General features: G+C 36.8%; 1 protein-coding gene across 5 annotated transcripts; it reads left to right on the top strand.

The window, feature by feature from the left end:
- The first annotated feature begins 219 nt into the window (after positions 1-219).
- LOC116298945 (uncharacterized) lies at positions 220-27486 on the top strand. Of its 5 annotated transcripts, none has more exons than XM_031707566.2 (14): positions 220-347; positions 1883-2020; positions 3713-3823; positions 5066-5425; positions 10392-10430; positions 11731-11769; positions 13659-13757; positions 15890-15994; positions 17345-17920; positions 18959-19045; positions 20499-20645; positions 21260-21823; positions 23182-23373; positions 26228-27486. In XM_031707566.2, exons 2-14 carry the CDS (start codon positions 1960-1962, stop codon positions 26482-26484), a joined length of 2637 nt encoding a protein of 878 aa, XP_031563426.2. In that variant the 5' UTR covers positions 220-347; positions 1883-1959; the 3' UTR covers positions 26485-27486. The 5 variants fall into 5 exon arrangements, with proteins under 5 accessions (XP_031563426.2, XP_031563393.2, XP_031563436.2 ...); XM_031707533.2 differs by having other exon boundaries at positions 5042-5425; XM_031707543.2 differs by lacking the exon at positions 220-347 and adding an exon at positions 1064-1196 and having other exon boundaries at positions 5042-5425.
- The last annotated feature ends 407 nt before the right edge of the window (positions 27487-27893 follow it).

Here is a 27893-nt window from a genome sequence, read left to right as displayed (position 1 = left end):
AATTCGAAATATTTTCATACTTGTCGATTGTACTAGTTCCCCTCATAAAGGAATGTAAACGAAATGTATGACACCTGTATATTGACCATAGTGTCTATAGATCATTCCAAAAAAGGGTTTCCTGCATGTCAGCTGTTGAATTTATAATGTCTCAACATTGAGGTCATGCATAGAAAGGGCTTATTATTCGGAAGAAACTGCGCATGCTCCCCAAGAAGAAAAAATTGGTCTGATCAAAGCGTGTTTGTTTAGCGTAATGTCTAGTGTGAGATGAAAACAGATAAAGGGATTTTGTATACGTGATTATGGCACGTTTGAAACAAAACCCGGCTCTGGTCATCATTCAGGTACGGCAAAATAATTCCATCTTGCTTGTAAAGTTTATTATTCATTATGGAATATTCAACATGCAAGGTTCAGAAACCAGACTGAGAGAGAATCATTTTTGTCAATGAGCGTAATATTGCAGGCTTATTATAATTCAATCTTTTCTCCTGAGATTCTTCATCTTTTTATCTATACACGAAAAAATATCTACTTCAAGTTTTTATTTGATAACCGTCGTCTTTTAGACTAAGGTCAAGCATCGGACATCACATGAGCCGAACCTAATGACATAAAGGAACGGACTTTCTTATGATCCCTTGTTTTCAATTCGTTAGGCTTATGTGAAGTTCGATATGATGTTTGACTTTAGTTTAAGAGATCGTAAGAATAAGGTCCAGAAAATGTATTAATAATATTGGTATACCTGATTTGTTTCACAGGGAGTTGCAGGTGCCTTGATCTGCTTGAAAACTCAGTCAGTCAATAGGTTACCTGTTGTTTAACGTTACCAACTAAAAAGATATACGAAATTTAATGAAATATTTTTATTCTTTCATATTTATTTTCTTTTATTAATACTATTCGTTCTTCTTGATTTCAACGTCAAGACAAGCATAACTTTTCGACGAGAAAATAGTATAGTGATTTTATTTGAAACACCCGATAGATTTACCTGCTAATTTACCTGCTAACATTAAACTTGATCGTATCATTGTTGTGCTAGAGATGTTGTCAACATAATAATCTCGACCTCTAAAGTGTTGGAAAAATAGAATATTATAGTCAACTTGAGCAAAAAGATGTAACGGTTTCGATTAAGTGCTATTGCTGTGGTCGTCCGATGAATGAGATATAGAGGGATCGGCAGTGTAAGGTTTGGTATTGGCAGGAGATCATTAATGAGGATAATAACTTAACCGCCCTCTACGTATTTATATGCTCTCCATGATACTTTTAATTCTTATTATGTTATAACCTCTGATGAAGAGAGTCACCGTCGAAAGCCAAGGCAAATAAATAGACTAAGTGTATAACCTCGGCAACTGATATCTACACATTTCATTGAAACAAAGGTTATTTTTAAGATAAAAGTATGGCTTTTAACATAAAAAAGCACTCTACCTTTTCTGTATTTGATGGAGTAAATTTTAAGTAAATAATCAATCATAATATATTTTAGATGTGTATAGATAATAGCATGGCATTTATTTTAATTCATTCAATCAGTAGTAAAGCCTGTAATTTGATTGGCTAAAATTGGTTACAGAAGAAAGACGGTTTTCGTTTTCAAGGCAGTCATATCAAACAAGCCACTTGAATGCCTATCTGCTTCTTTTGCTGCTGCTTACTCATGATTCTTGATACTATAAAGTACCGTATACTCCCCGTTATTAGAACCCCCAAGTTAGAAGCCCCCCCCCTCCCCCCGTTTTTATATTTCGCGCCGCTAAAGCATATCTTCGCATCTTCCCATCTTCACATCTGTCAAAAAAAATTTTTTTGATATTATTATATTACTAATTACTCTTAACCATTTGATATATCTCCCTAGCAGCATGTAACGATGTATTAAAGATTTTATCTGGTTTGTTGATTGGCGAGTGTATTCGAGCTACAGCTCTACCACAGGTAATGATTACCGTTCACGTGGTCATTCTCCTCGTGGTGCTGTGCAGTGCAACAGCTGAATCAGGTACAATTCAAGCAATCACATACCTCTTTCAATAAAATTAGCCATCAAAAATGTGCTAAGCTGGGACCAAGTATCACGGAAGACATTTTGACAATAAACAAGTAAAGCTCTTTTGATACAAACTACAGCTTGATGATGTTCACAGGAAGAGAGACTGTAATTGGAAAAAAAGTATCCAGTCCATCATTATCTATCAAGCGATTGAAAATTTCAAAATGTCTCTATTCATAATGCGTGTAGCTCTCAGCTTTGTAACTTTTCAGGTGACTAGTTCAGGAGGACGGAGGACGATAAGATTGAAATGTTTAGGCTAGCGCTTTTTGCGTCTGTGACTACTGAATCACATAAAAAGCAAGCGATATTCTTATCCTTTTTTGTTTACTAATAAGGGTTGCCGATATCCTTATAAGGTATCAGGGCAAGTCACTAAACCCGTGAAATATTTAGCAATTATTCGCCGAAGGGGAAGTGAATGTCGGGGAATATCAGTACCGAAAAGCGAGTCTTCGAGCGGCGAGGTAAATATTCTACATATTTACTGAGTCTGAGGCGAATAATTCTTTTAGCATATACTAACTTGTGCACAGTGTAACTTATTTTTATATACAATAATTCAATAAAAACAAACAAACAGAAACTTTTAGTTTGCATGACAAATTCACGCAAACCTTTTAGCAAAACTTTTAGGCCATACTTCGTTGCCTTTTTAGTATTGATAGGAATAGCATTTACTTTCATTTTTTTCAATTTCCTTATCGGAAATTGTTGCAAAACGATTGCCGGCAGATGCCATTTTGTTGCCGACTCAATAATCGCTTGACAGATTTTTATTATATGACAATTTTATATATAAAGTTTTTAGTATTTTATCTGTAATTTTAATTTATGTCTTATTTTATTTTTGTATATATTTTTAACAATTGTTTCTGTTGCAGGACCCTACTGAAAATCGCTTTTGCGAGTAGGTCTCCTGGATAAATTTATTATTATTATTATTATTATTATTATTATTATTATTATTATTATTATTATTATATTCCGAGATTAACCAATGAGCGCGCGCGTTCTTAGGAAGTACACAAGTTGGTATATGCTAAATATTATTATAAACCTACCAAAAGCCTACTAATGGTCCATCACAAATCCTGCGCTCCGATTGGCTGAGTTACTAGTAGTTTATAAGTGATAGACCACCTGTATCGAAAAGTACCAATTTTATTTAACCGATTCTTAGTAGGTTTTGATAGCCGAATGGGCTATTGACTCGTAGACAATGAGGACGAGAGGTTTGATTCTTAATTAAACAAATACACATTAGAAGACTAATTCCATTGTCTTCGTTTTTGTCTATCTGACTACTATACGTTTTCTATGGCAATGAAGATAAATCCTAAACACGATAAAGTTACCGATATAACGTTTTGGCTTAAGTCTACATCAGTCTCTTTAAAATCCAAACTTTACTAATGTAATAAACTTTACTAATGTAATAAACTTTACTAATGTAAAACTGAACTAAGAAAGCAATCGAAAACACATGCCCTAGACTCCAATTTCCAGCCGCGATACGGGCGTACGAAACTCCGCGGACTGCTAAAGCCATCACCCGCCCGTGCTAGAAAATAAAACAAATTAATTGAGATCCTTTTTACCTTTTTTTCTCATCTCGACACCCCCTTTTTCTTAAACCAGGGTCTGGAGCGGTTTCTGGGAGTGGAGGAGATGATGGGGATTACGGAACTGGCAAAGACAACACGACAATCATCGAAGAGGAAGTAAAGAAGGAACCGGTGCAGAGTGGAGGTGCAACTTACAATATTTTAGTATTTAACACTTACACAACATTAACAAGTACTTTGACATTTGGCTAATAAACCAAAACCACTGATAAACGCCTTTTTTAGAAAGGGTTGCCGTAATCCACAGGAGATGGGCACACAAAAATGGTCTCCTCGACAACAAACAACACTTGACATCTAGTCTTAACGCCAAGGGCGCAAGCACAGGCGGATTGGGTTTTAAATATGTGCGATTGTTTCAGTTATTCTGATTGAATTGATATATGTTTGTTTCTAAATGGATACTAAATAGTATTCACTTTAATCATATGACCTGTACGGCCCTGCTCATGCGCTCTAATAAAACCTTTGGAAAAAGTCACGTGATGGGGGCCGGACGGGTTGACGTAAGCGGGCCGGGAAAAACCCGTCCGGCCCTGCTCGAATCCGCGCGCTTTCCTTTTCTTAATTATTTTTATTTTCGTGAGGGTCATATGATAAAATGCTTATTGACTGAGTTAGGTCGGGCCGTACGGGAAAATATTTGGCTCTCGGTCATTTGTACAGACCTCGCTGCGCTCGGTCCATACGATATGACCTCGAGCCAAATATTTTCCCGTACGGCCCTCCCACTCAGTCAATAAGTACATAATCTTTCCATCCAACGGTCTTTCTGGTTCGAATCAGCCGTGCGATATGAATATATTTACCACGTCCACCAACGGTCTTTCTGGTTTGAATCATCTGTTCGCTCTGAGTATTTACCGCTGCACTATCCGTGCCAAGCAGCGCCGGCGCCGCTTCGTTAGCGATTACTCTCCTTTAATAACTTAATCAAATTACTGAAGGTAAATTTGTTTAAGTTATTAAAGGAGAGTGATCGCTAACGAAGCGACGCCGGCGCTGCTTGGCACGGATAGTGCAGCGGTAAATACTCAGAGCGTACGTACAGCTGATTCAAACCAGAAAGGCCGTTGGTTGGAAAGGACGTTTACTTTTAAAGATAAGTGAACACTATTCCGAGGTTGAGGAAAAAAACTGGCCAGAGTTGGCTTTGCAGGGAGTAATTACTCCATGATATACCGTAATCTTGGTTGAGAGGAGTAGTGTTGTATCTCTTGTTCTAATATTTGATCGGGAATTTTCATCCTCGAACGCTAATGAAGTCATTCATGAATTGGGAAGTGATAAAATCGACAAAGAACCTGTTTTTTTTTTTGTTTTTTTCTTTTCTTTTTGATAGACAGTGATTTCTCATCTGATGTAGATAGAATTATCGAAGGGTTTTCTGCTACTGGGATGGAGCAAAGTGACACTTCTAACCACATCAAAAACCAGCATCCTGCTCCCCTCTCAACTCAACCAATATTTTCTCCTTGGAACAAGAAAGCCGAAAAATCCTTCGATCCTACAATCAGACTAGACTTTCAAAATTCGAAAAAAAAGATCAGGCGCAAAGACAATGTTCTAAGGAAACGTCCACGAATGGATCCTAAAATACTTCCACGTGAAAAATTGTCAAAAGCGGAAAACAGATCCAAACATAAACATAAAGAAAGACGATATGAATACAGAAGAGGTCCCACACGTAACAATACAAAATACTCCCACATAGAATTTGCACAAGGTAAGAAGAAAAATTAAAAAAATACGCTTAGTCATTGTATATACAGCAATTTAAAAAGAATAGGCGCTGAAGGATTATTTTCATGTTGTTTACCAAGCTTGAAATGTATCATGTTTATATGTAAATAGTTTCAGGACAAAAGAAAATATGCCGGAAACGTGCAGACAAAGTTTAGGAAATTTTGTGACTTTTCGCATGATTGCATTTATATCGGCAATATGGCTTGGTATGCAACATTTAATATCGAACAAAACCATCACCAACTTATTTTAAAATATATAGTAAAAATAAATAATAATAATAATAATTATTATTTTTGCTTATATTGCGCATCCTAACATTTGAATAAGCAGCAGTAAGGGGGACTCGCGGTCACCATTCGGAATCGCCCGGGGATTACCTGCCCCCACGTAACGGCGCCGGCCGCGGGAATTATTCGAGCCAACTCTACGGACTTTTAGGCAAATATCCGATTTGTCCACTTTACCCGTACCAAACCCGTAGGCAGTTAGAAGAGTGTATCGTTTGTCCGCGCCTCGACAACCATGTTTCGACTACCTTTTTTTGTGTTCCAAAGATGTGTATTGCGTGTTCCAAAGATGTGCAGCCGTGTCCCAAAAGATGTGCAGCCGTGTCCCAAAAGATGTGCAGCCGTGTCCCAAAAGATGTGCAGCCGTGTCCCAAAAGAGTGTATGCGTGTTCCCAAAAAGATGTCGATCCATATTTCCGAAAGATGTCGATCCATATTTCCGAAAGATGTCGATCCATAGAAGAGTGTATGGATTGTCCGCGCCTCGACTACCTTTTCTACTGGTAGGCACAAAGTAGTATTTTTTTGTGTCCTCTGCGCTGGTAGCAAGCACCAGAAATGTCCATAGGGAAGTAGGTGGAGGCGAAATGCCTCTCCATGGGCCCCAAAAAATGCTATTTCAAAAGTGTCTTAGAATGTTGACAATAAGGTTAAATCTTTGTTAAGACACCACGGAAACTATTTCAAAAGTGTCTCAGAATGTTGACAATAAGGTTAAATCTTTGTTAAGACACCACGGAAACTATTTCAAAAGTGTCTTAGAATGTTGACAATAAGGTTAAATCTTTGTTAAGACACCAAGAAATGCTATTTCAAAAGTGTCTTAGAATGTTGACAATAAGGTTAAATCTTTGTTAAGGATGTAAATGGAGGCTAAGATACTGTTATATGGGGATTTGAGACTCTTTGCGCAAACCCTACTTTACTATTTTGAATCCTGCAAGCGCCCTTTAAAAGGGGTCCTTATTTTTATTTATTATTATTCATTATCCTTAATAAAAATAAATAAAAATAAGGATGGGATTTGAGACTCTTTGCACAAACCCTACTTTACTATTTTAAGCCGCCTACTAACCATTACGGGCTTTCCAGGCATCCTTAACAAAGATTTAACCTTATTGTTAACATTCCCAAAAAGATGTCGATCCATATTTCCGAAAGATGTCGATCTTGGTTTGTGCAAAGAGTTCGAAAATACATCTTATTTTTCTTGTTGTTTGTAACAATACCTAACAAAACAACAAGAATAATAGGAACCTCTTTAGAAGGGCCTTGCAGCCGCGATAAATACAAGAAAAGGCTTAGCGAACTTAGAGTGGAGGTGATTCACCTCCCTTCTTATTTAGAAGAGTGTATGGATTGTCAGTGCCTTTTTCTGTGTCCCAAAAGAGTGTATGCGTGTTCCCAAAAGATGGGAGAGGAACGATCCGTTCCCCTATCGACGCCGTGGTAGTTGTGCCAAAGTCGCTACGTAGCCCGGTAGGCGAATTCCTCGTATTGTCTTTTGCGCTCGGTAGAGACCTTCCAAGACTTCCAAAAGTATTTGTATTGTCCGCTGTTTTCCCAGCATGTATGCAGCTATACCCGTAGCTATGTACAAATACATGCTATATCTGTGGACAAACAGGTATCTACCATATGGATCCATAGTGTTTGTCCATGGAATACCCGCAAAAAAATAGACTGGACATCTCCGCCGCCTTTGTACTGCAAAATAGGCAGGGAAAAGACCACCGCAAACAAAAGAAAGGATAGATTGGTGCACGTGTCCACGTAGGACATTGCAAAGTAGGTTTGCGCAACCCCTACCTTTCTACAAGGGCCTTCCAAAGTAGGTCTTCGTATTTCGTGTTGTTTTGTTGGTGCCTAACAACAACACGAAAACCTTTTTTTGGACTCTTTGCGCAACATCTATCGGCTACTCCATCTCTGGAATCCTTCCCTTTGGTGGCTCCCTAGGCTTTGGTTCGTGTGGAATATATTTGTATACAACTTTGGGTTCTTGTCTGGCGGCCCAGACAAGCGCTCCAATACCCAAGACGGCGAATAGCACATTCCCAGCTATTTGCCAGTCTATTTTCGTGGATATCTCCTCTACTTCTTCGGACAAATCCTCTGCCTCGCTGGATAGGCTTTCCAAATCGCTGGTTGGCAGCTGTTTCTCCAGATCGCCTATGCGCAGCAGCAATTCTTCTTTCGTTTTCTGTAGGTTGTCGAGAACAATAGCAAAAGAATCCTGCACTTCCAGGAAATGTTTCTGCAGATCCGTGGTTGGTGGCTTCTCGGGTATTGCAACCTCTACGCCATTTTCTTTTTCTATCCTGCGTATTTTGGGTATTCCTATACCGTACTTTTTGGCTACCTTCTGCAGCCCCATACCATTCTTTCGGTCTTCCAAAAGGTCTGCGATCTCCTCTTCGGATAGTATCTTTGGCGTGGCCATATATATCTACAACCACATGTTTTTTGTGTCTAGACACCTATGGATCCATAGGGTATTCCATGGACAAACACTATGGATCCATATGGTAGATACCTGTTTGTCCACAGATATAGCATGTATTTGTACATAGCTACGGGTATAGCTGCATACATGCTGGGAAAACAGCGGACAATACAAATACTTTTGGAAGTCTTGGAAGGTCTCTACCGAGCGCAAAAGACAATACGAGGAATTCGCCTACCGGGCTACGTAGCGACTTTGGCACAACTACCACGGCGTCGATAGGGGAACGGATCGTTCCTCTCCCATCTTTTGGGAACACGCATACACTCTTTTGGGACACAGAAAAAGGCACTGACAATCCATACACTCTTCTAAATAAGAAGGGAGGTGAATCACCTCCACTCTAAGTTCGCTAAGCCTTTTCTTGTATTTATCGCGGCTGCAAGGCCCTTCTAAAGAGGTTCCTATTATTCTTGTTGTTTTGTTAGGTATTGTTACAAACAACAAGAAAAATAAGATGTATTTTCGAACTCTTTGCACAAACCAAGATCGACATCTTTCGGAAATATGGATCGACATCTTTTTGGGAATGTTAACAATAAGGTTAAATCTTTGTTAAGGATGCCTGGAAACTATTCCAAAGAGTGTCTCAGAATGTTAACAATAAGGTTAAATCTTTGTTAAGGATGCCTGGAAAGCCCGTAATGGTTAGTAGGCGGCTTAAAATAGTAAAGTAGGGTTTGTGCAAAGAGTCTCAAATCCCATCCTTATTTTTATTTATTTTTATTAAGGATAATGAATAATAATAAATAAAAATAAAGACCCCTTTTAAAGGGCGCTTGCAGGATTCAAAATAGTAAAGTAGGGTTTGCGCAAAGAGTCTCAAATCCCCATATAACAGTATCTTAGCCTCCATTTACATCCTTAACAAAGATTTAACCTTATTGTCAACATTCTAAGACACTTTTGAAATAGCATTTCTTGGTGTCTTAACAAAGATTTAACCTTATTGTCAATATTCTAAGACACTTTTGAAATAGTTTCCGTGGTGTCTTAACAAAGATTTAACCTTATTGTCAACATTCTAAGACACTTTTGAAATAGCATTTTTTGGGGCCCATGGAGAGGCATTTCGCCTCCACCTACTTCCCTATGGACATTTCTGGTGCTTGCTACCAGCGCAGAGGACACAAAAAAATACTACTTTGTGCCTACCAGTAGAAAAGGTAGTCGAGGCGCGGACAATCCATACACTCTTCTAATCGTCTCGTCCGTATCTCCCTCCATAAATGTTGTGAAGGCAAAGTCGGCGTCTAAGCGGTCCAGCACCTGAGTTCGCAGTCGGCGCACAGTTTTGTTACTAATGCTTTTGATGGTGTCCATCTATATCTAAGGAATATTTTATCCTCCGTTTGCGACACAAATATTTTAACCTTCGCAAACATAGCAGCAGTAAGGAAATCTTCGCGCAACATATAACAGAACACGGGTAATTCCCGCGGGGGACGCTAGTGCATCCGGGCGATTCCGAATGGTGACCGCGAGTCCCCCTTACTGCCTACGGGTTTGGTACGGGTAAAGTGGACAAATCGGATATTTGCCTAAAAGTCCGTAGAGTTGGCTCGAATAATTCCCGCGGCCGGCGCCGTTACGTGGGGGCAGGTAATCCCCGGGCGATTCCGAATGGTGACCGCGAGTCCCCCTTACTGCTGCTGAATATGATCAAATGCGCATTCCAAATTAAAAACATCATGAAATACAATACAAATGTGAAAAACGTATATTATCGTATATGTCTAATGATTTGAAAAACACTATATATCATATCATATATATTATATCATATCATATCATAGACCAAACCCAAAACCTGCACCGATGCGAGACCAAAGTCTGCTGTATGTTTTGAAGGAAAGAGCTAGACATCCTACTCACAGAAATTCTCAGTGATTTTCAATGGATCTCTTCACGTAATGTATTTCTATTTTAGTTCACGTGTCATTCTCTTGTCATTCCCCATTCCCTTCTTGAGATGTGCTAATTGTGTCTTCTCATGCCCCAACCATTAAACAAAGAAATGATACTATAGCGAACGACACGTGCTCTGAAATGGGAAAACACTGCGCCCAAGGTAAAGAGGTCTTTTTAAAAGAATGGTAGTCATAATGGTGTGATAACAATATGCCTTTTTTATCTTTTCTTTTCTTTAGTAAACAAGGTCATAGACGAGATGGAAAAACTGAAAAAATGTAAGCAAAACTCTTTCATTTTAATTATCAATAACAAGGTTAATGTAGAAAAGCGGTAGTAATAGCGGAAGCAATAGGAAAGGAAAAGCAGTATGGTTACAGGTAGCCCAATTTAGATAAACGTGATACATGAAAATAAAATCGGAAAAATTGAATAGATAATTCGAGGACAAGATAATATCATCCGTAATACGAAAGACTAAAAAAATCGAATAATTCAACACAATATCAGGTTTAGTGAAAATTGCGATTTTTTTTTTTTTGCCATTTAACTCGAAATTTTGGAGATTTCCGAGTACTTTTTCAGGACAAAATGCACTATTATGAATGCTGGTTAATAATGATAAGAAGAAAAAAAAAAAAAAAGAAAGAAGGAAAGAAAGAAGGAAAGAAAGAAAGAAAGAAAGAAGGAAAGAAAGAAGGAAAGAAAGAAGGAAAGAAAGAAGGAAAGAAAGAAAGAAAGAAAGAAAGAAAGAAAGAAAGAAAAAAGGAAAAAGCTTTACTTCTCTTATATAGCAATAGGATTTTTTTTTCGTTTTTTCCAATTTTATTAACACCTATCACTTTTAATTGGGCTTCCTGTGGTATGGTACGAAAAAATTACTGGAACTCAATAACTTTGCCATCTATCAGGCTGTGGCACTTTCTGTTTTGAAAGTTTGGAATCTAGTACGTTTATTAACTCTTATTAATTTACGAGTCACTACAAAAAATCCAGCTGCAATCAAAATTTTAATGCTAAGTAGCAGTAAATTATAATAATACTAGAAGGAAAAGTAAGAAATTACTTACAAGTTATTGCCTTCGTCAATTCTCGACTCGCAATGTACTCTTGATATTCTGGGTCATGTCTTAGTAACTTACAGTTTTATAAACTTAAACAACAACCTTTGTCTTGTTTTGTTTTTCATCAAAAAGGCATAGCTATGCATTGTTTTAATATTAATATACGCAATAAATATTAACCGCTTTCTAACTTACGTAGCACGCTGATCTGTAAACTACGACCTGCATCCTAGTCTTGTAAAGTATACCTTTTTTGGTCTACAGGAGCAAAGTAGTGGGGGGAAAAATCAAGCAACGAAATTTCACTCTAAGCGCGCGTAAAAATCGATCGAGCGCAACAAGCAAAGAATTCGTTGACAAAATTTATCCATCGCATGTGATCCTGTTTGGGCTACTTGTGTTTTATTCAGCACGTATGAGCTAATATGGATACCAAGGTCTTTGCGAAAGTCTAACATTTCAGCAGCTATAATTTATAACAAAACTTTTATGCTCGTTAAATTATTATCCACAGCCAAGACTGACGAGGAACTCGCGAAGAAAATTCGTAAAGGTAATTAGAATAAACTGCATAACATAACTCAGCGTTTCCATCAAGCAAATCTTATGACCGACAGTAAATATATGTAACAATCACACAGGTCTTACAAAATAGGCGCTTAATAAGCGCATGCGTCTAATGGCTTAATTAGTCTTTAAAACGTAATTAGAGCATGGACTAAACAATAATTTAGTTCTTAAGCACGTGAGGCTCGCCATTCTGATACCTACCTAAAGTAACTAAATTGATTTTAATTGTTTCAATTTTTATTTTACTTCTTCGATCTTCTACGAACTTCGAAGACCAAGCTAATTTCATAACTAAATGAGTGTGCAGTGTAATATTATGATAAGACTGTATTGCAGGGTAGTCGTTTTATGTATCTACTTATCCACTTCATAGGGCTTTACTTCGCTTTCATAAGAAAACTAGCAAACTATAAAACTAGAACATGAAATGACATATAATAATGTTTTTTTGAGAAAAAGACACTCACCTCTCCCTATTGAAACCAAAGTTCGAGTCCTGCGTCGGTGTTGTATGTTAGTAGGGATGCTTATTGAATCTCTCCTGTGCTTCTCTTGCTTTTCTTGGGTTCTCTTGTTTTGCTCCCTACACAAAAACTCAAGTGGAAGGAAAACCATTCCGTGGAATCCGTTGTTTTAATTAAAAATGCCATTTATTATTATTTTCTAATGATAATCCGATTGCCAACACGAAGTTTTAATTGACAGCTAGAAACGCCCTATAATGTGTTTGTTTTGTCTTAGGCCTAGATTCGAAAACGATTTTGTAATTAAATTAAAATCAAGCATGCAGTTTTTAAAATGTTTTTATATTTAGTTTGAATCATGTAGGTCTACGCTTTTCTAAATCTTATTGGGTTCATTTTAAGTTTCTTGTTCAACTTGGCGTAGGTCATGTACATCATTATACGCTTCAATCTAAAACTAATGTCTGGTGTGAATTTCAAATCAATCCAACTCAGAAAAGCTTATTAAAAAACCGATCAAAAAAGTTTGTTATTGCTTAAGGTCTGATGTTAAGATACCAGATACCAGGTACCAGATCCGAAGTTCGATAAAAACTCATACCATTGCATTAGGCCCTCGACAGCACTCGACCTTGATAAAAACCCAAACTCCGTTTAGATTGTTAAGTGGCTTATGTCCTTAATTGCAAGTTAACACTTTATGCGTTTTGAAAGAGTGTCTTTCTTTGTGACTTACTTCGTTACTCCATCAAGTCAGATGCCAACTTTAGTAAAATAATCGGTGATACTTAATACAGCTATTTCAAAAACTGAATACCAGGCTCTAGCTGCACTATATTATAATTGAATACAATCGGCAAAAGGTCACAGTGTTATGAAATTTTCATAAACTTTGTCTGTAAGTTTTTCCGGTGTGATTTCTTTTGAGCAAAAATTATTTACATATAAATATGTTATGTTTTAGTCCTGGTAAGCAACAAGCAAGATTCATAATGCCGCATGCGACGTGGAGCATGCTACAAAACCTTTTTGGAAAAAGCTGTAAATCTTTTTTAACATGAAGCAACTCGATATTACCTTTTTTTCCCTACATGTTCGTCTGAGTAATAACATGCACGTTTGAAACTAACCAGCATTATAACCAGCATCATTGTAACATCGAACAAATTTTGATGCGTGTAATTATAGTCAGTCATCATTTCACGCAAGTAAATCACCTATAATCTATACATTGTCGTGTAATCAGTTAGTTTATGTAAGACGTCGAATAAATTACATTCCAGTACATATTGGTTAGATTATTTTATGACTACCAAATATTACGATACGAAATTTTTTGCTTGCTTTAGCACCTGCAATAATAGGCTTACTCTAGTTAATGCACAGTCTGTATTTTAATTTCACTCAGGAACGGAGAGCCTCGGAGTTACATTCAAAACATTTGAGCAATTGAGTGGTCTATGGATATCTATACTACATAGAATATGGCGGGTTTGGAAGGCTAAAGGTACGTCGGCTTCAAACATTAGCATGCACGATATTCACAAAAAAATTGAGTAACTTATCCTCATCCTTATGATTGACTAAGACTAGACAAGGCAACATACCTCAAACGTTGCAGGCATTTTAAAAAAAGAAAAAACTTTTGATAAAACAGAATTAACAAAGCCAAAAAATATCCCAATACAACATTTTCGAATTCGTACACTATACCGCTGTGTTTCTGCATTACAGACTCATTTACTAAAGATTAGCCTCTTTTCAATGTCACAATATTCACAAATACCAACGGCAAAAATAAGAATGTACAATTTTAACAATACAAACACTTCCAATGTCACGTGAATATTCTACATAAAATTGATGCTATTCCTGAGCAACAAAGAACGAAACAAACTGAAATAACTGATATATTTAGCACTGCCTAAAAGCGGAGTTCCCAATAGTAGAGGGAGCCCAATTCAGATAAAATTGCCGGAAAGATGAAAATAAAATCCATCGGGTAAAAATATCTTCAATTGTACAAAGATGTTTTGTTGCGTTTGTGAAACGTTTTTCATAGAAAATATATGCGAAATAAGCAAATGAAGGCCTAAATCTCATTTTCAAATAAATATTTTGCTTTGGGTTAGCACTTTGATTCCACTTTCATCGGTCATCTCCACTTCTAAACAAGTTTAAACTTTCCGAATAATATGATTTTTTACGGTGGCCCACAAGTCTCACGGCAAAACAAAAACTCACGGCAAAACAAACAAAAGTCACGGCAAAACAAACTAAACTCACGGCAAAATATAAAACGAAACGAAACGAAACGAAACGAAACGAAAATTGTAAATATTTTAAACCGAAGCTCGATTATTTTCTCTCTTTTTGATCATAAATTATTTAATTACTTGATTGTAAGACTGTATGTTTGTTTATTATTTATTTATTTGTTTATTTATTACTTATTTATTTAAATAACATTATTCAAAAATAAAAATTAATTAGAATAATTTCTTGCCGAATACGATAATAGATCGTTGTTATCATTCCTAACTGTTTTTGAATGGGTTTTTAACAAACTTTTTGTAGCTGGACAGATTTTGAAATTTACACCAGACATCATTGTTAGATTGAAGTATGTGATAAAAACTATGAACACCTGAGGATCCATTGTTTCAAAATATATGCCTTTATTGAAGTGGACTAGCAATTCTGTAGCTTTCCATATCGGGTTGGCTTGGTTTGTATCATAACATTCCTCGTTACAAACTGAAGTTCGTCTATAGCTCTCTATATCTTAGACTGTTATTAACGTATTCCGAGACATCGAGTGTGCACCAAAAATTTATAACCCAATAAATTAATTTGCACAGGTACAGGGGCGTAGCCAAGAAGCCTCCATCCCCCCCCCCCCCCCCTGATATAATAGAAAAGAGAAAACTGAAAATAATTTTCATGGAAACTTCTCTTACATCGCTCGACAAAAACACAATCATTCAAGAAAACCATTCAAGCAGTCTTTAAGAAGGTTCGCGGATATTTATCGCACGCATCCTTTCCATGTTTATTATTCATTGTGCGCCCGCGCTAATCGTATAACGTCAATGGAATATTTTGATGGGCGAAAAAATCGGGTCTTTATTTTTTTCGTTTTGTTAATACTTTATATGAAAAAAATAAAAGAATCTGACCATGGGATCAAATCTGAAACGCATATTTTGTGCATAAGTGGAAGAGAATTTGTTGTAAAGGTAAAGGCTACAAGGCTTACATTTCATTTAATTGAAACATTGTCTAGAGTTCGGTGGAAAACAGGAACGAAAAATTTGAGTCAGTAAATTATGGCTTTACTTTGGATGCTTGCGTTGTTTGTGCGTTTTCATATCAAAAAAGGTACACTTCCACGCGATCTGACTTCTTTAATAGCCGAAGCTTTTAACCCTTACTTTTTTATGTACTCATTTTATTTTTAGTATGATATTCTTTCGTTATTAAAAAATGCTTATATGGTTTTAGTTGAAGACCTCAAAACCTGTCACTGAGAAGAAAGCAGCTGTTTAAGAATAGATTATTCATAATGGGGATTTAAAAATTCTTAAAGTGGTTTATCAATATTGTTGATTTTTTATATTATTATTATTAATTTATCAGGCGCAAGACAGGTGATGAGTTCAATAGCAAAGAGTATTGCAACTAAAACAACGCAAACATTGACACCTCACTTCGATCATCTCTTTCAAAATAATCAAAAAAAGGGTAATTATCTCTGTCACATCTGTCTGTCTGTCTGTCTGTCTGTCTGTCTGTCTGTCTATCTGTCTGTCTGTCTGTCTGTCTGTCTGTCTGTCGGCTAACCTACTTAGATAGGGCATCATGTTTATTAAAGTATTTTGTTATTTTGTTTACATTATTCATTTGTAAAATATACTGTTTTGCAACGGCGGACTTCCGGTTTGTATCGTTGTGACTGTTGTGCTAAATCTTATGCATAAGCAAAAAAATATGTACTCTATTTTTTTATGCATGCACAGACACAGAACACTTGCCGAAGCCGCACCAGATCTGTTACCCTCCAGCCTGAGACCGTTGTTACGCCACAAAATGTAATAACTTGCACAAAATGTAATAACAACGCAAAATGTAATAACTTTTGACGCAAAATGTAATAACTTTCAATAACGCATTTTAAAATCAATGTTTACTGAATGGACGTAAACGACACAGTAGAATAGAACAGTACAGAATAGAGAATCGTCTGGGGGAAAAAACTGGTTAGACTACATTCAAATTACGAGATATTAAACAATTGCCCGCGACTTTTTGCTAAGATTAAATGCTAATTGTTATGTATTTTTTTATTGCTTGTTGATGCACATTCTGACTCATTAATTTATGTCATTTTGGTACGTTTTTTTACCATAATGTGGTAATTTTTTTAAAGTGTTATTAACTCAATAAAATGATTAACAAGTTGACAATTTTGCATAATAAACTAGCCCTTATTCATGAGACATGTCGGGATTCAATACGATAGTTTTAACATACTTCAATTATTAAAATCATTGAAGTATGTTGATCCTGAGTGCGCTTGATATTGGTGATATTTATGAAGAGTTGCTGATTTTCCCCTCAAATATACTACTGTTGGAGTGAGTGGACTTGCTTTGTAAAAATCCACATGTTGAAATCGTGTATTGAATATTTATCTTAACGGTTCATGCGAAATTCAAGTTAAAGTCATCTGGTATGGTTCGTATACCGAGCAAATATTGATTTTCTGGTTATTTAAAATGCGTTATTGAAGTTATTACATTTTGCGTCAAAAGTTATTACATTTTGCGTTGTTATTACATTTTGTGCGAGTTATTACATTTTGTGGCGTAACAGACCGTCCAGCAACATAAATAATTTTATAAAAGAATTGAAAAAAAAAAAAATTAAGACAAGCATGTTTATAATTCTATCTAGATTTAATTAATTTATTTTAGTAATTTATTCATATTATCACTACTAGCTTATTCCCAAGCATTTATCGTATTATATATCTATAAGCATAGTCCATGATATGTATTTTTGATATGCTATATTTTTCGATTCATTATACAGATCATGAGAACGAAGCCGTAACCATTTCATTCTTACCAAAGAATACAACAAAAGAAAAAAGAAAAGATGTTTTGTTTCATAATAATACTCAAAGCAATCAAATACAGCAGAGAGCAGATAGAGCTTTGAATCAAGATACTAAAATGTTAAAAACAAAAACCGAAGAAAAGAAGACTGCAAAACATGACGATCTTCAGAATGGAATTAATGTACATTTGAGTGGGGTTCCGTTCAATTCCTCGGTAAAGAAGGGAGAAAAAAATGCTGAATTTATGAAACAAAGCAACGTTTTAAAGGAAGCAACTGTCACGAGAAATGTGAAAAGAAACGAAAGACAGAATCAAAAGCAAGATCAGGATAGTGGTTTGCAAATTATTGGAAAACAAAGAAGTAAAGAGAATCAGAGTGACACCAACAAGCACGGCAAACAAAGGAACGCTGCAACGCACGTAGATTCCAACTTCAATTCACATGGCAATTCAGTTGGTATTAGGGTGTTTCTTAAGGCTCCTGCAAAACTGAAAGACAAAAGATTATCAAGCATCAGGGAATATAAACTCATGAATAAACGTACAGGTAAAAATTTCGTTCTTAAGACAAGCACTAATCGGTCTGGAAAAAAGTCTGGAAAAAATGATGATGAGCCTTTATCATGTAATTCCAAAACTAACAATTCCAAGACAGGAGAATAATTACCATAGTTAAAAATCAACCACACCCTAAATCCATTGTTTGATGTAGGTTCTTAAATTATTTGGAAAACCCAGATTCTTAAAGCCGGGGACGGAATGATATCAACAGGGGAGAACGGGGCTGAATTATAAACCCGGGATAGATTTTTAATTACACGGATATATTGTAAGCACTCTATTTCCAAAAGAACAAAGCAACAGCAATCTACCTCTCTGAATTCAATATAATGAAGTATTTCGTGTTTTGCATCGAAACAATGGAATTTAGAGCTTAGTTGATATTTTAAACCAGTTCAAACGCACAGGCTCGGTTTTGCATTAGAATTCAAGACCTCGGGCCTGCGGCCTTCGGCCTACATGTCTAATGCAAAACCTCGCCCTAGCGTTTGATCCTTTATATAGAACCAAATTAGTAAAACTGTGAACCTTGAAGAAAGAAAGTTCAAAACTCGCAAAAATATGAATTTCCAAAATCGAAATTTTATATGAAAATACATTGGTAGGCTAGATGCAAAGGTCAACTCAGCTGGAGTAAATAGACCGTTTTCTCAAGGTTGCGTGCGCATCCGACTTGACGTGCCACAAAACTGAAAAACGCAAAACCAGGAAACATGAGAAGACAGTTTTATATTTAAAGAGGAGAATAATCGATTTTATGAATTCTTATCGAAAAAAAGCTCACAGCAATGCATGATAATGCTCGTGTTCTGGTAGCTTGGCTCGTCAAGTTCCTTAAGTTTGGAAGCGCACGCAACCTTGAAAAAAAGGTCTATTGGACGGCAAAGTCCGAAACGTCAGTTAGTCATACTCTTTTTATTGTGCACTGCCAGTTCAACTTTCTTATCTCGTATCCGTCATTTACGCATTATACATCGACTCAGATCAAACTAGTTTACTCGCTAGATTTCTTTCGTCTTGCCAGAGCTCATGAATACTCCCACGTCACCAAGTTCCATGTTGACGAGCTCAAGAAATAACAATGATTACAAGACTCATCAATATCTCCAAGGTAGCAACCTTTATTTGACGAAAACATTATTTAGATTTGTATATTTCAACCAAATATATTTAACAATTATTTCAAAAAGGTATAAAGTGTTTTGTTGCACTTTGCATTTTGCATGCCAAGCCTGAATTGCAAAGTGGACGATGTGAATGCAATCAGCGAAAGGTCACAAAAATCTTACCAAACTTTGTCTGCACGTTTCTTTATTATATTTTCTTCTGTGCTGACATTATTTACATATCAATAATATATATACAAGCTTGGTTAGCAACACGCAACATGCAACATAGCTTGAAAATATTTTTTAAACAATATTTTTTCGAAATAGATGTGATACACCCTAAAACAGCCAATCAAATATTATACAGTGGAACCTCGCCTTATGGCCACCCGCTTAATACGACCACTCCGTTATTGCGGTCAGCTATTTTGTGTCCCGACGAAATGCCCATACATTTACTGTAAAATGTACCGGCTTAATGCGGTCACCCGTTAATACGGCCAACGGCCACTTTTTTGTGGTCCGATTGACAAACTTCCATACTTTTTAACCCCGTATTACGGCCAGGACAAATAGGTTACAGCTTAGATCTTAATGTAAATACTGTAAAGTTATTGCTGCAAAATCTGCGATTCTTTTATTCATTCGGTTAACATTCTACAGTAATGTTTTTTGTAGAATCAGAATCAACACAACAACTTCAAACAGAAAAACACGTACAGTGCGATGCGCTAAAGTATGTCCGCATTTATTTTATAGCGGTACAGTATTAATACGAGCCATGCCGATAGTCTGTCTGGGGTGATATCCAGCCTCGAGTCAGTATGGCTTCAAAAGAAGCTTCATTCGTCTGTACAGAGCGAAGTCACTGCCTATTTTAAAAATTAGTTGTTACTGTACTCAATTTTCTCTGTTCTACTGTTATATCTACAGTCCCGTACTACTGTGTAATTTAAAGTTTTAAAGTACTACTAAAGTTGAGTTATATCTGAGCTCCAATAGCATCAGAAGTTTTAGAAACATTATTTAAAAATACAATATGCATTATTGCACTTAATTTGTTTAGTAGTTTTGTACTGATTAATAAAACACATTTTAACATATTTTTGACAGCCCGCTTAATATGACCACCCCGTTAAGACGGCCACTTTTGAATGTCCCTTCGGTGGCCGGATTAACGGAGTTCCACTGTATCTTATAAAATATGTGCAACTTTCGTTGCTTTTTCTTCCATTCCGTTCTCAGGTAAATATATGAGGTTTACCAGAGGTTACCACAGACTGCGTACATTAGGAGCGGCAATTATCGCGCCAAATTTTAAAGATTGGGATTTTCTTGAAATTGATTAAGAATATCTTCAATAATTTTTTGGGGAAAAAATCATTTTGCAAGCTATAGATGATATCTACTATTCATTATTAAATTTATTTTTCATTTTTTAAATTGTATTTAAAGGTGTGCTTCCAGCAGACGGTGTGAGTAAAAATCAAGTTAAAATGCTTCAAGATAAGGTTAATCATCTTGAGACTGAAGTTACTGTACTGCAAACAGCAGTAGCTGGTCTTGTTCATAGAATAAATAATATGGAACGCTCATTCCAAGGTAAGAAAACTCTGAAAAATATCTTTTATCAGAAATCGATTGTCAACTGAACTGGACTCGTATTATTTCTATAGTCGCTTGGTTTTTTTGGTTTGTATAAATCAAGGTACTTGATGTGAGATAATGTTTTGTCTATGTGGCAACTACAGATTGATTGGCTGATGACACAAAGCAACTTGTAACGAGCTTTTCTGAAACTAATGGTTGGCATTTTCACATCACAATAACTAAAGTTTTGCTATTCTTGGGGAAGCATGTTACGTCATAGCCACACGTCAACTACATTGGTTGACTATAGCAAAGCGCTAGCATTCCTATTAGCTTCTCTTGTTAGCTCAACCAAAATGGTGGCTGTTTAATTGTCCTATATATCTCAAGGGATTTTGAGCCATGTGGATACCCGCCCCCAGGAATAGGTATACAAATCACGAATCTTTGGTCCTCACTTTGACTACCGATTACTCCGCTGAAATCTAATCAGTAAAATACCTACCCCAAACGATTTTCTCTCTCCTTCTTATTGGGCCTATTTATCTGCTAGTTTATAATTTGTATGGCGATCATCGTTTATATAAAGACTAAAAGTTTTTAAAAATTATTATTCCAACTCACAGAAGTATCTAATGTGACACAGAATGAAGTTATTTATGGTTCAACGCAAGCGTCTACGGCTACGACTACGTCACCATCACATTCTATTGGTTCAACACAAAAAGCAACATCAATATTCCCTTCGTTTTCAAGACAATATTACGGCACAATGTTACCAACTCAACAATCTACGCCTACATCCCGATCTATAAACAACCAACTACTTTCACCGGGAATGTTTCTCGAGAGCATGCGGGCTTTACAGACGCGACGACAAAAACCGGTAATCGTCCGTCCCAGTACCATGCCTACATCTTTTATTCAACAACTCCAAGTGGAAGAATTGCCAGCTAAGCAGCATTTAACATCAGCTAAATCATCACCCTTTCCAGAACCGTTTTTAATGAAAGCTTCTAGCGTCGCAGAAAACTTTCACAAACAACCATTAGCCACTGAAAAATTAAAAGACAGTAGGCATAATGTGCATCAAATTATTATTCCGCTTGACACATTGTACAAAATGCAGGCTCAGGAGGGAAAACAAGTACCTGCTAACAGTTATGGTGAATCACGTGATTTAGATGAAGGTGGGCAATCACTGTCGGTATAGTGTAATATTGTATTTATGATACAAAAAGCTACACACACTAGGTCCTCAATAACAGATATAGATTCATTGGGTAAAACCTGACGACACTATGTTTTAGATAGGTATTTGGCGGTGAGATGGTGACTTTTATAATATTACAAAGTATCAAAATACGAAAGCTCTGGAATAGACGTTCGATCTACCAAGTGTTTATCATCGGGGGTTAAGACACGAGGTAGAGGTCAGTATTCGACCTACACGTTTTCAAACCTCTAGCGCCATAAGCTTAACCGTACGTGTAACGAAACAACTGGGACACGCCACGTTGACCTGTGTGTGTGTTGTATGTAAAGAGAAAATACATAGGTAGCGAGTATGACAAATTAAACAGACGTAAATGGTGAAAGGACGGTGGATATCGATTGAGATAGGTTTAGGACTTACTTGGAATGGGCTTGAGTGGTTTGTGAAGCTCGTTTTATGATTTACAAAGTAATGTTTACTGGGTTTGTTATAGCTAAAGGCTTATCATCGGCCAACTAATGTCCACGAAAGGGGGAGGGGGGGGGGGGTGGGTAAGGGACGACATTAGTGGTGAGGCTACGGCTGAGTCTGAATTCGGGCTAACCTCCTTTATTTAAAATGAGAAGCCTTGTTCGGCCTTGCAAATAACTGGGTGACCTCCTTTTCGTTCGCTAATCAGCTATTACGATAACGGTGTATGGGTGTAAATAGACCTTTTAAGATTCGTATGCGAATTCTCTATATCAGATCACATGACATTTCTTTGAGAATTGTTTGTCTATGACACATGAAAGAATTAACTCCCAAGAGTGTAATCACATGGTCTGAAATGTGTACAACAAACAACGAAGCTAAAAAAGTCGATCACATAATCGTCACAATTTTTACGTAGCCGCGCATGCGTCATTGCCAGGGCAACGATCGAAACCAAATACAAATGAAAAGTCCATTATTATAACTTGTAAATAAGGTATGGGTATTCGCTTTGGCCTGGGACACGCCCAAAGCAGGGCGCGTGATCTGATATTTCGAGTTTAAACCCGTCTTTATCCAGGGTGTGTGGGTTGCTATGCGTTTCTTAAGTGCATTGGGAAGATACAAGTGTTCTTTTATATATTTGTGACCAGGACATTAATTACCAATTCAACCAAATGGACTTTGAATTGTATTGAAGTGAAATTGTACTATACCATGAAATTGTCTTTTTTCCCTTAAGCACGAAATTATATTCAATTCAAAGCATGACTTTTTTTATTCGAATGCTAATTAACGTTGCAGCTTTTTCTTAGTTGTATTGAGGAAGTAAATGACTTTGTCTTTGTTTCACTGCAGGCAATATTGTGTCAATCCATTCAAACACCATGCTGAAAGACAAAACAAAGACATTTCAAGCTCCTGTAAACAAACATCAGCAATATCTTGGAATGGATACGACGCAAGACGGCCATAGTAGTGAGCCACGGGTCAGACCCATTGTCAATATAATCGTACCAAATTCTCAGACAGCATCAATTCTTGAAAAAGGTAAATTAAACTGTTCTTAACAAGAGATAATCATTATTACGTGAATATGTGGCTAAGCGTCAAAACGAAGAGCAAGAATGTGTCTTAGTCTGTGTCTGTGTCTGTCTGTGTCTTGATATTACAATCTCTGGGCAGGTCAGGATTGCATGGTGATAAAACGCTTACCTCGCACCTCTGAGTTCCAGGGTTCGGAGTTAGTTGGTTCTCTTTCTGACTTCCAGGGTTTTTTCGGCCCTTCGGTTTTTCTTTACTCTTTTCAAAATCTAACCTAACTTATTCAAACTGGTTAGAGCTGTGCTCCGACTGCCCGATCGAGGCGCCAATACGTTCTTTGAATTCGTGCCTGATTGAGTAACCACTGCTACTTTTGCGGTTGTAATTAGCGATAACACGCTTGTTTTAGTTTGTATTTTATTTTATTATTATTATTAAAATGAGACACCACGCGTCTACGTGTTGCCATAGCCAGCGGCTACAAAGCGCAAGGAAGCGGTAGCTGGGTATTCCATAGCCTAGCCTTAGCTTAGTGATACCATAAAACAACGTTTGGAGTTTTACACCTTTTGTTGTTCATTAAGAGAAAATGTACATTCATTTGTGCCAATAGTTGTATCAATAACGTGTAATGTACTTTCATCAACACCACAAGTAACATCATTAGCGCGGATCAACTTTCAATAACGATATTTGAATATGCGTGTACATTCATAGGCATCAATGGACAATCAATAGCGCGTTTGTACATTCATATGCGCGGATTGTATTTTCTTGTGCGCGAAATTCAACTTCAATAACACCAAATGACAAACAATTGCATTTATGGACAATCATTTACCCAAAAGTGAAAATTCATTAGTGCTATTAGCATAATCATTGACAATCTATAATGCGTTTGGACAATCATGAGGGTCAATGTTATATTCTATAGCGTGGTTCGACAAACATTTGCATGGTTCGAATGAACAATAAGAGAAATAAAACAATCATTAGCGATTTTTTATCTATTTTAGCCTTTAATTTCTTCGCCATTTATACATCGTGGCAAATACGTTTGCATATAACTGAATCACTGACCACATTTAGCGATAGTGATAGTTGCCACATTTCTCTGGAGCCCTTCCATTAGCAACTGCGTTCTATAGTGACCTAGAGCAATCCCTTGTCGTCTTGCCTCAGCCCGATCGTTCGTATGTTGTTGGATCTCTGGACGGCTGAGGTCGGCTTTGATTGCTGCTTTAAGTGAGCTAACTGCTATTCTCCTACGCAGCCGCTATTATGAGTTTTTTTATACGTTTTAAAGTGATAAACAAAAATCGCTAATGATTGTTTTATTTCTCTTATTGTTCATTCGAATCATGCAAATGTTTGTCGAACCACGCTATAGAATATAACATTGACCCTCATGATTGTCCAAACGCATTATAGATTGTCAATGATTATGCTAATAGCACTAATGAATTTTCACTTTTGGGTAAATGATTGTCCATAAATGCAATTGTTTGTCATTTGGTGTTATTGAAGTTGAATTTCGCGCACAAGAAAATACAATCCGCGCATATGAATGTACAAACGCGCTATTGATTGTCCATTGATGCCTATGAATGTACACGCATATTCAAATATCGTTATTGAAAGTTGATCCGCGCTAATGATGTTACTTGTGGTGTTGATGAAAGTACATTACACGTTATTGATACAACTATTGGCACAAATGAATGTACATTTTCTCTTAATGAACAGCAAAAGGTGTAGTTAGTCTCCCTCGCATCCGTTTTTAGTGTCGGTCGTCACGCAACGCTCCCTCCCCACAAACGGCTGCTTGCATTCGAACTACATTCCTTTCTCATTGTTGGCCAATCACAAGACGGGTTACATATTTAGAGAACCGTTCGCGGACTTTTGATCTGACCAATCAACGTGCAGCTTTTATTTCGCATTCTCAACTCGTTCATAGAAGAAGTGTACATGCATATTTGGCCTCGTGTCTTCAAAGTCCGGTATTCCTGATCCAAATGCGCATCAGAAGTCGGCTATCAAAACTTTAGTCGAACTGAAAAAAGATATTTTTGACAATCTTCCAACAGGGTTTGGCAAATCTCTAATTTATCAAGCTCTGCCTCTCGTATTTGACTACAAATATACACTAGAGTCTGGTCACATCGTGGTTGTTGTGTCTCTTTTAATTGAGACCTACAGGTCGACAAGTACGAGAACGAGTCCGAGTTAAAACTTTTAAAGATTGGTACTATCTCTTTGTAGTGTTGATCGTGTATAAAATAGATTGAAACTTTAGATTGTAAAAAAATCGGAAATCGACTACGATTTAGCGTTATCGTACTCGTACTCGTCGTCGTATCTAAAGGTCGCTAATACGTGTAATGGATGACCAAGTCTCAAAGTTACGTAGTTTAGGAGTTAGGAGTTAAGAACGGTGTGAGGTCGAAAACTGCGAATATTCCGCAACGATTTCTTTCGAGGGTGTTCTTCGGCAGCTCGATTGAAACTCACCATGTTTGTACATTCGAACACTGTGATTGGCTCAGTAGGAAACAATACGCTCGACCTCATTGGTACAATCCAAACAATGAGAAAGGAATGTAGTTCGAATGCAAGCAGCCGTTTGTGGGGAGGGAGCGTTGCGTGACGACCGACACTAAAAACGGATGCGTGTGAGACTAAGTTTTAGTCAGGTTTTGCAAAAAAGAGAGAAAAACCGTAGAAGCCGGATCAAGGAAGATATAATCAACTCCACCCATATTAAGGTATTTTAAGGAAAATAGGCTAGCAGGATACCGCTACACCGCCCTTCATTCCTTTTGCTCTTATTAAACTGACTTTGGTATATTCTTTTCAGAAATGTGTTGGACTCCTTGTAAAAATGGTGGAAAGTGCAATGGCAGCAACACGTGCCAGTGCCCCTTTCCTTTTTATGGCAACCAATGTGAACGTTTTTCTCTATACGATTTTATAAATGAAAAAGCTAAAAAATGGTCAGTAAACTCTATGAAAAGAAATTCATTACCAAGTGAAAATCTTCAACAAGTATCGCTTAAAGATTTGATGCGTCTTGGAGCTAAGATTCGATTGGCCAATGGTCGATCAGGTGTTTGATCTGCCAAGAATAGATAAATAAAAACGAAAACACCGTTGTCAGTATCAAGAAAATAATTTTTTTCCAGACATAAAAAATAATGACAATTACTGGCCATTATCTTAAACGGAGCTTATTACCGTTTTTTGAAAAAAGGACAAATTTCGAGCTTTGAGCTGAGTACGAGAAAACTCTTAGACTCTGTTATATTGTTATGTTACATAAATATAGATATGTATCCGCTACCTGATTAAAAGGGGTCGCTGAAGCAATTACTGGTATTGAGTAAGTACGTTTTTATCTACTTGCATCAACGCTTACGCTCCAATGCTCGAATCGGCTCCATGGGTAGAATCTGGATTGATCAATTAGACCTTTTCATGTTCGGTTTAATGTTTTACTATTTTAGATCGCATGTCATTTTCTTGATATTAAGATTATTTGTGTGCGTGTATGTGTGTGTGTTTGTGTGTGTGTGTGTGTGTGTGTGTGTGTGTGTGTGTGTGTGTGTGTGTGTGTGTGTGAGTTGTGTACAAAGCATATGATAAACTGTTTAAAAAAGAAATAATACTCTACTGTATGACAAGAGATCGAATATTAAGTATCCATTACTGTAGTTTTTTGAAAATCTATTTTTAGCTCCGCGCGCAAGACAGAGCTACTTTAGCATGTGATTCTTGATTGGTTAGATGGGTACACAAGAGATCGGCAGTGCAGTGAGAAGAAAGCTTTAATGCAGTTGACAAACCAAAAGTTATTCAAATTTACGAGGAAATGTGTTAGAGAGATGTGCTCCCTTACTTCATATTCTCTTGTGTATGATTAGTGGTCTGAAATGGGAAAACATTACACCCAAGCTGAAGGCATATAGAATTCGTCTAAATTGAAAAAAAAAAAAAAAAAAAAAAAAAAAAAAGGTTACGATACACTTTACTAAATAATAATGCCGAGTTTATTTAAGCTAAACAGAGCTGCCCATATTTGTAGTTTCTGGGATGAAATAAAAGATTTGAAGGGTTTCACCTTTTGTGAATTGTCTTCGTTTAAACTCAATAGAAATAGTTGTAGTTTCTATTGAACTGTCATGAAAATAACAGAAATGCCTCTACAAATGTTTTAAATATCATTTTGGTCCGAAGGATTCAGATATATGTTGCGGCCCATAAAATTAAATTGCTTCCCTGTAGTTAAACCGTAAACACACACAGACGTCAAAGCAAAGGAATGCCAGAATACATTGCTTACTTATATTTCTGTTTGGGTTTCCTGTTGCTTTTATGAATAAAACTTAGTTCTAACACATAAATTAGAAAAGCACGTGGTCTGGAAAGGGAAAACTTTAGGCCCAAGATAAAATGGTGGTCTATTCCTTTGCTTGTCACGTGCATGGAGTTCTACGGAGATGATTTTAAAATTCGCCGGATAAACC

This window comes from Actinia tenebrosa, unplaced genomic scaffold, assembly GCF_029948245.1.
Source record: "Actinia tenebrosa isolate PJP-AT-01 unplaced genomic scaffold, QUT_ActTen_1.0 PGA_scaffold10__47_contigs__length_13832649, whole genome shotgun sequence".
Taxonomy (NCBI): Eukaryota; Metazoa; Cnidaria; class Anthozoa; order Actiniaria; family Actiniidae; genus Actinia; species Actinia tenebrosa.
Note: the sequence above shows the minus strand (reverse complement) of the source record. Positions and strands in the feature narration are given on the sequence as shown.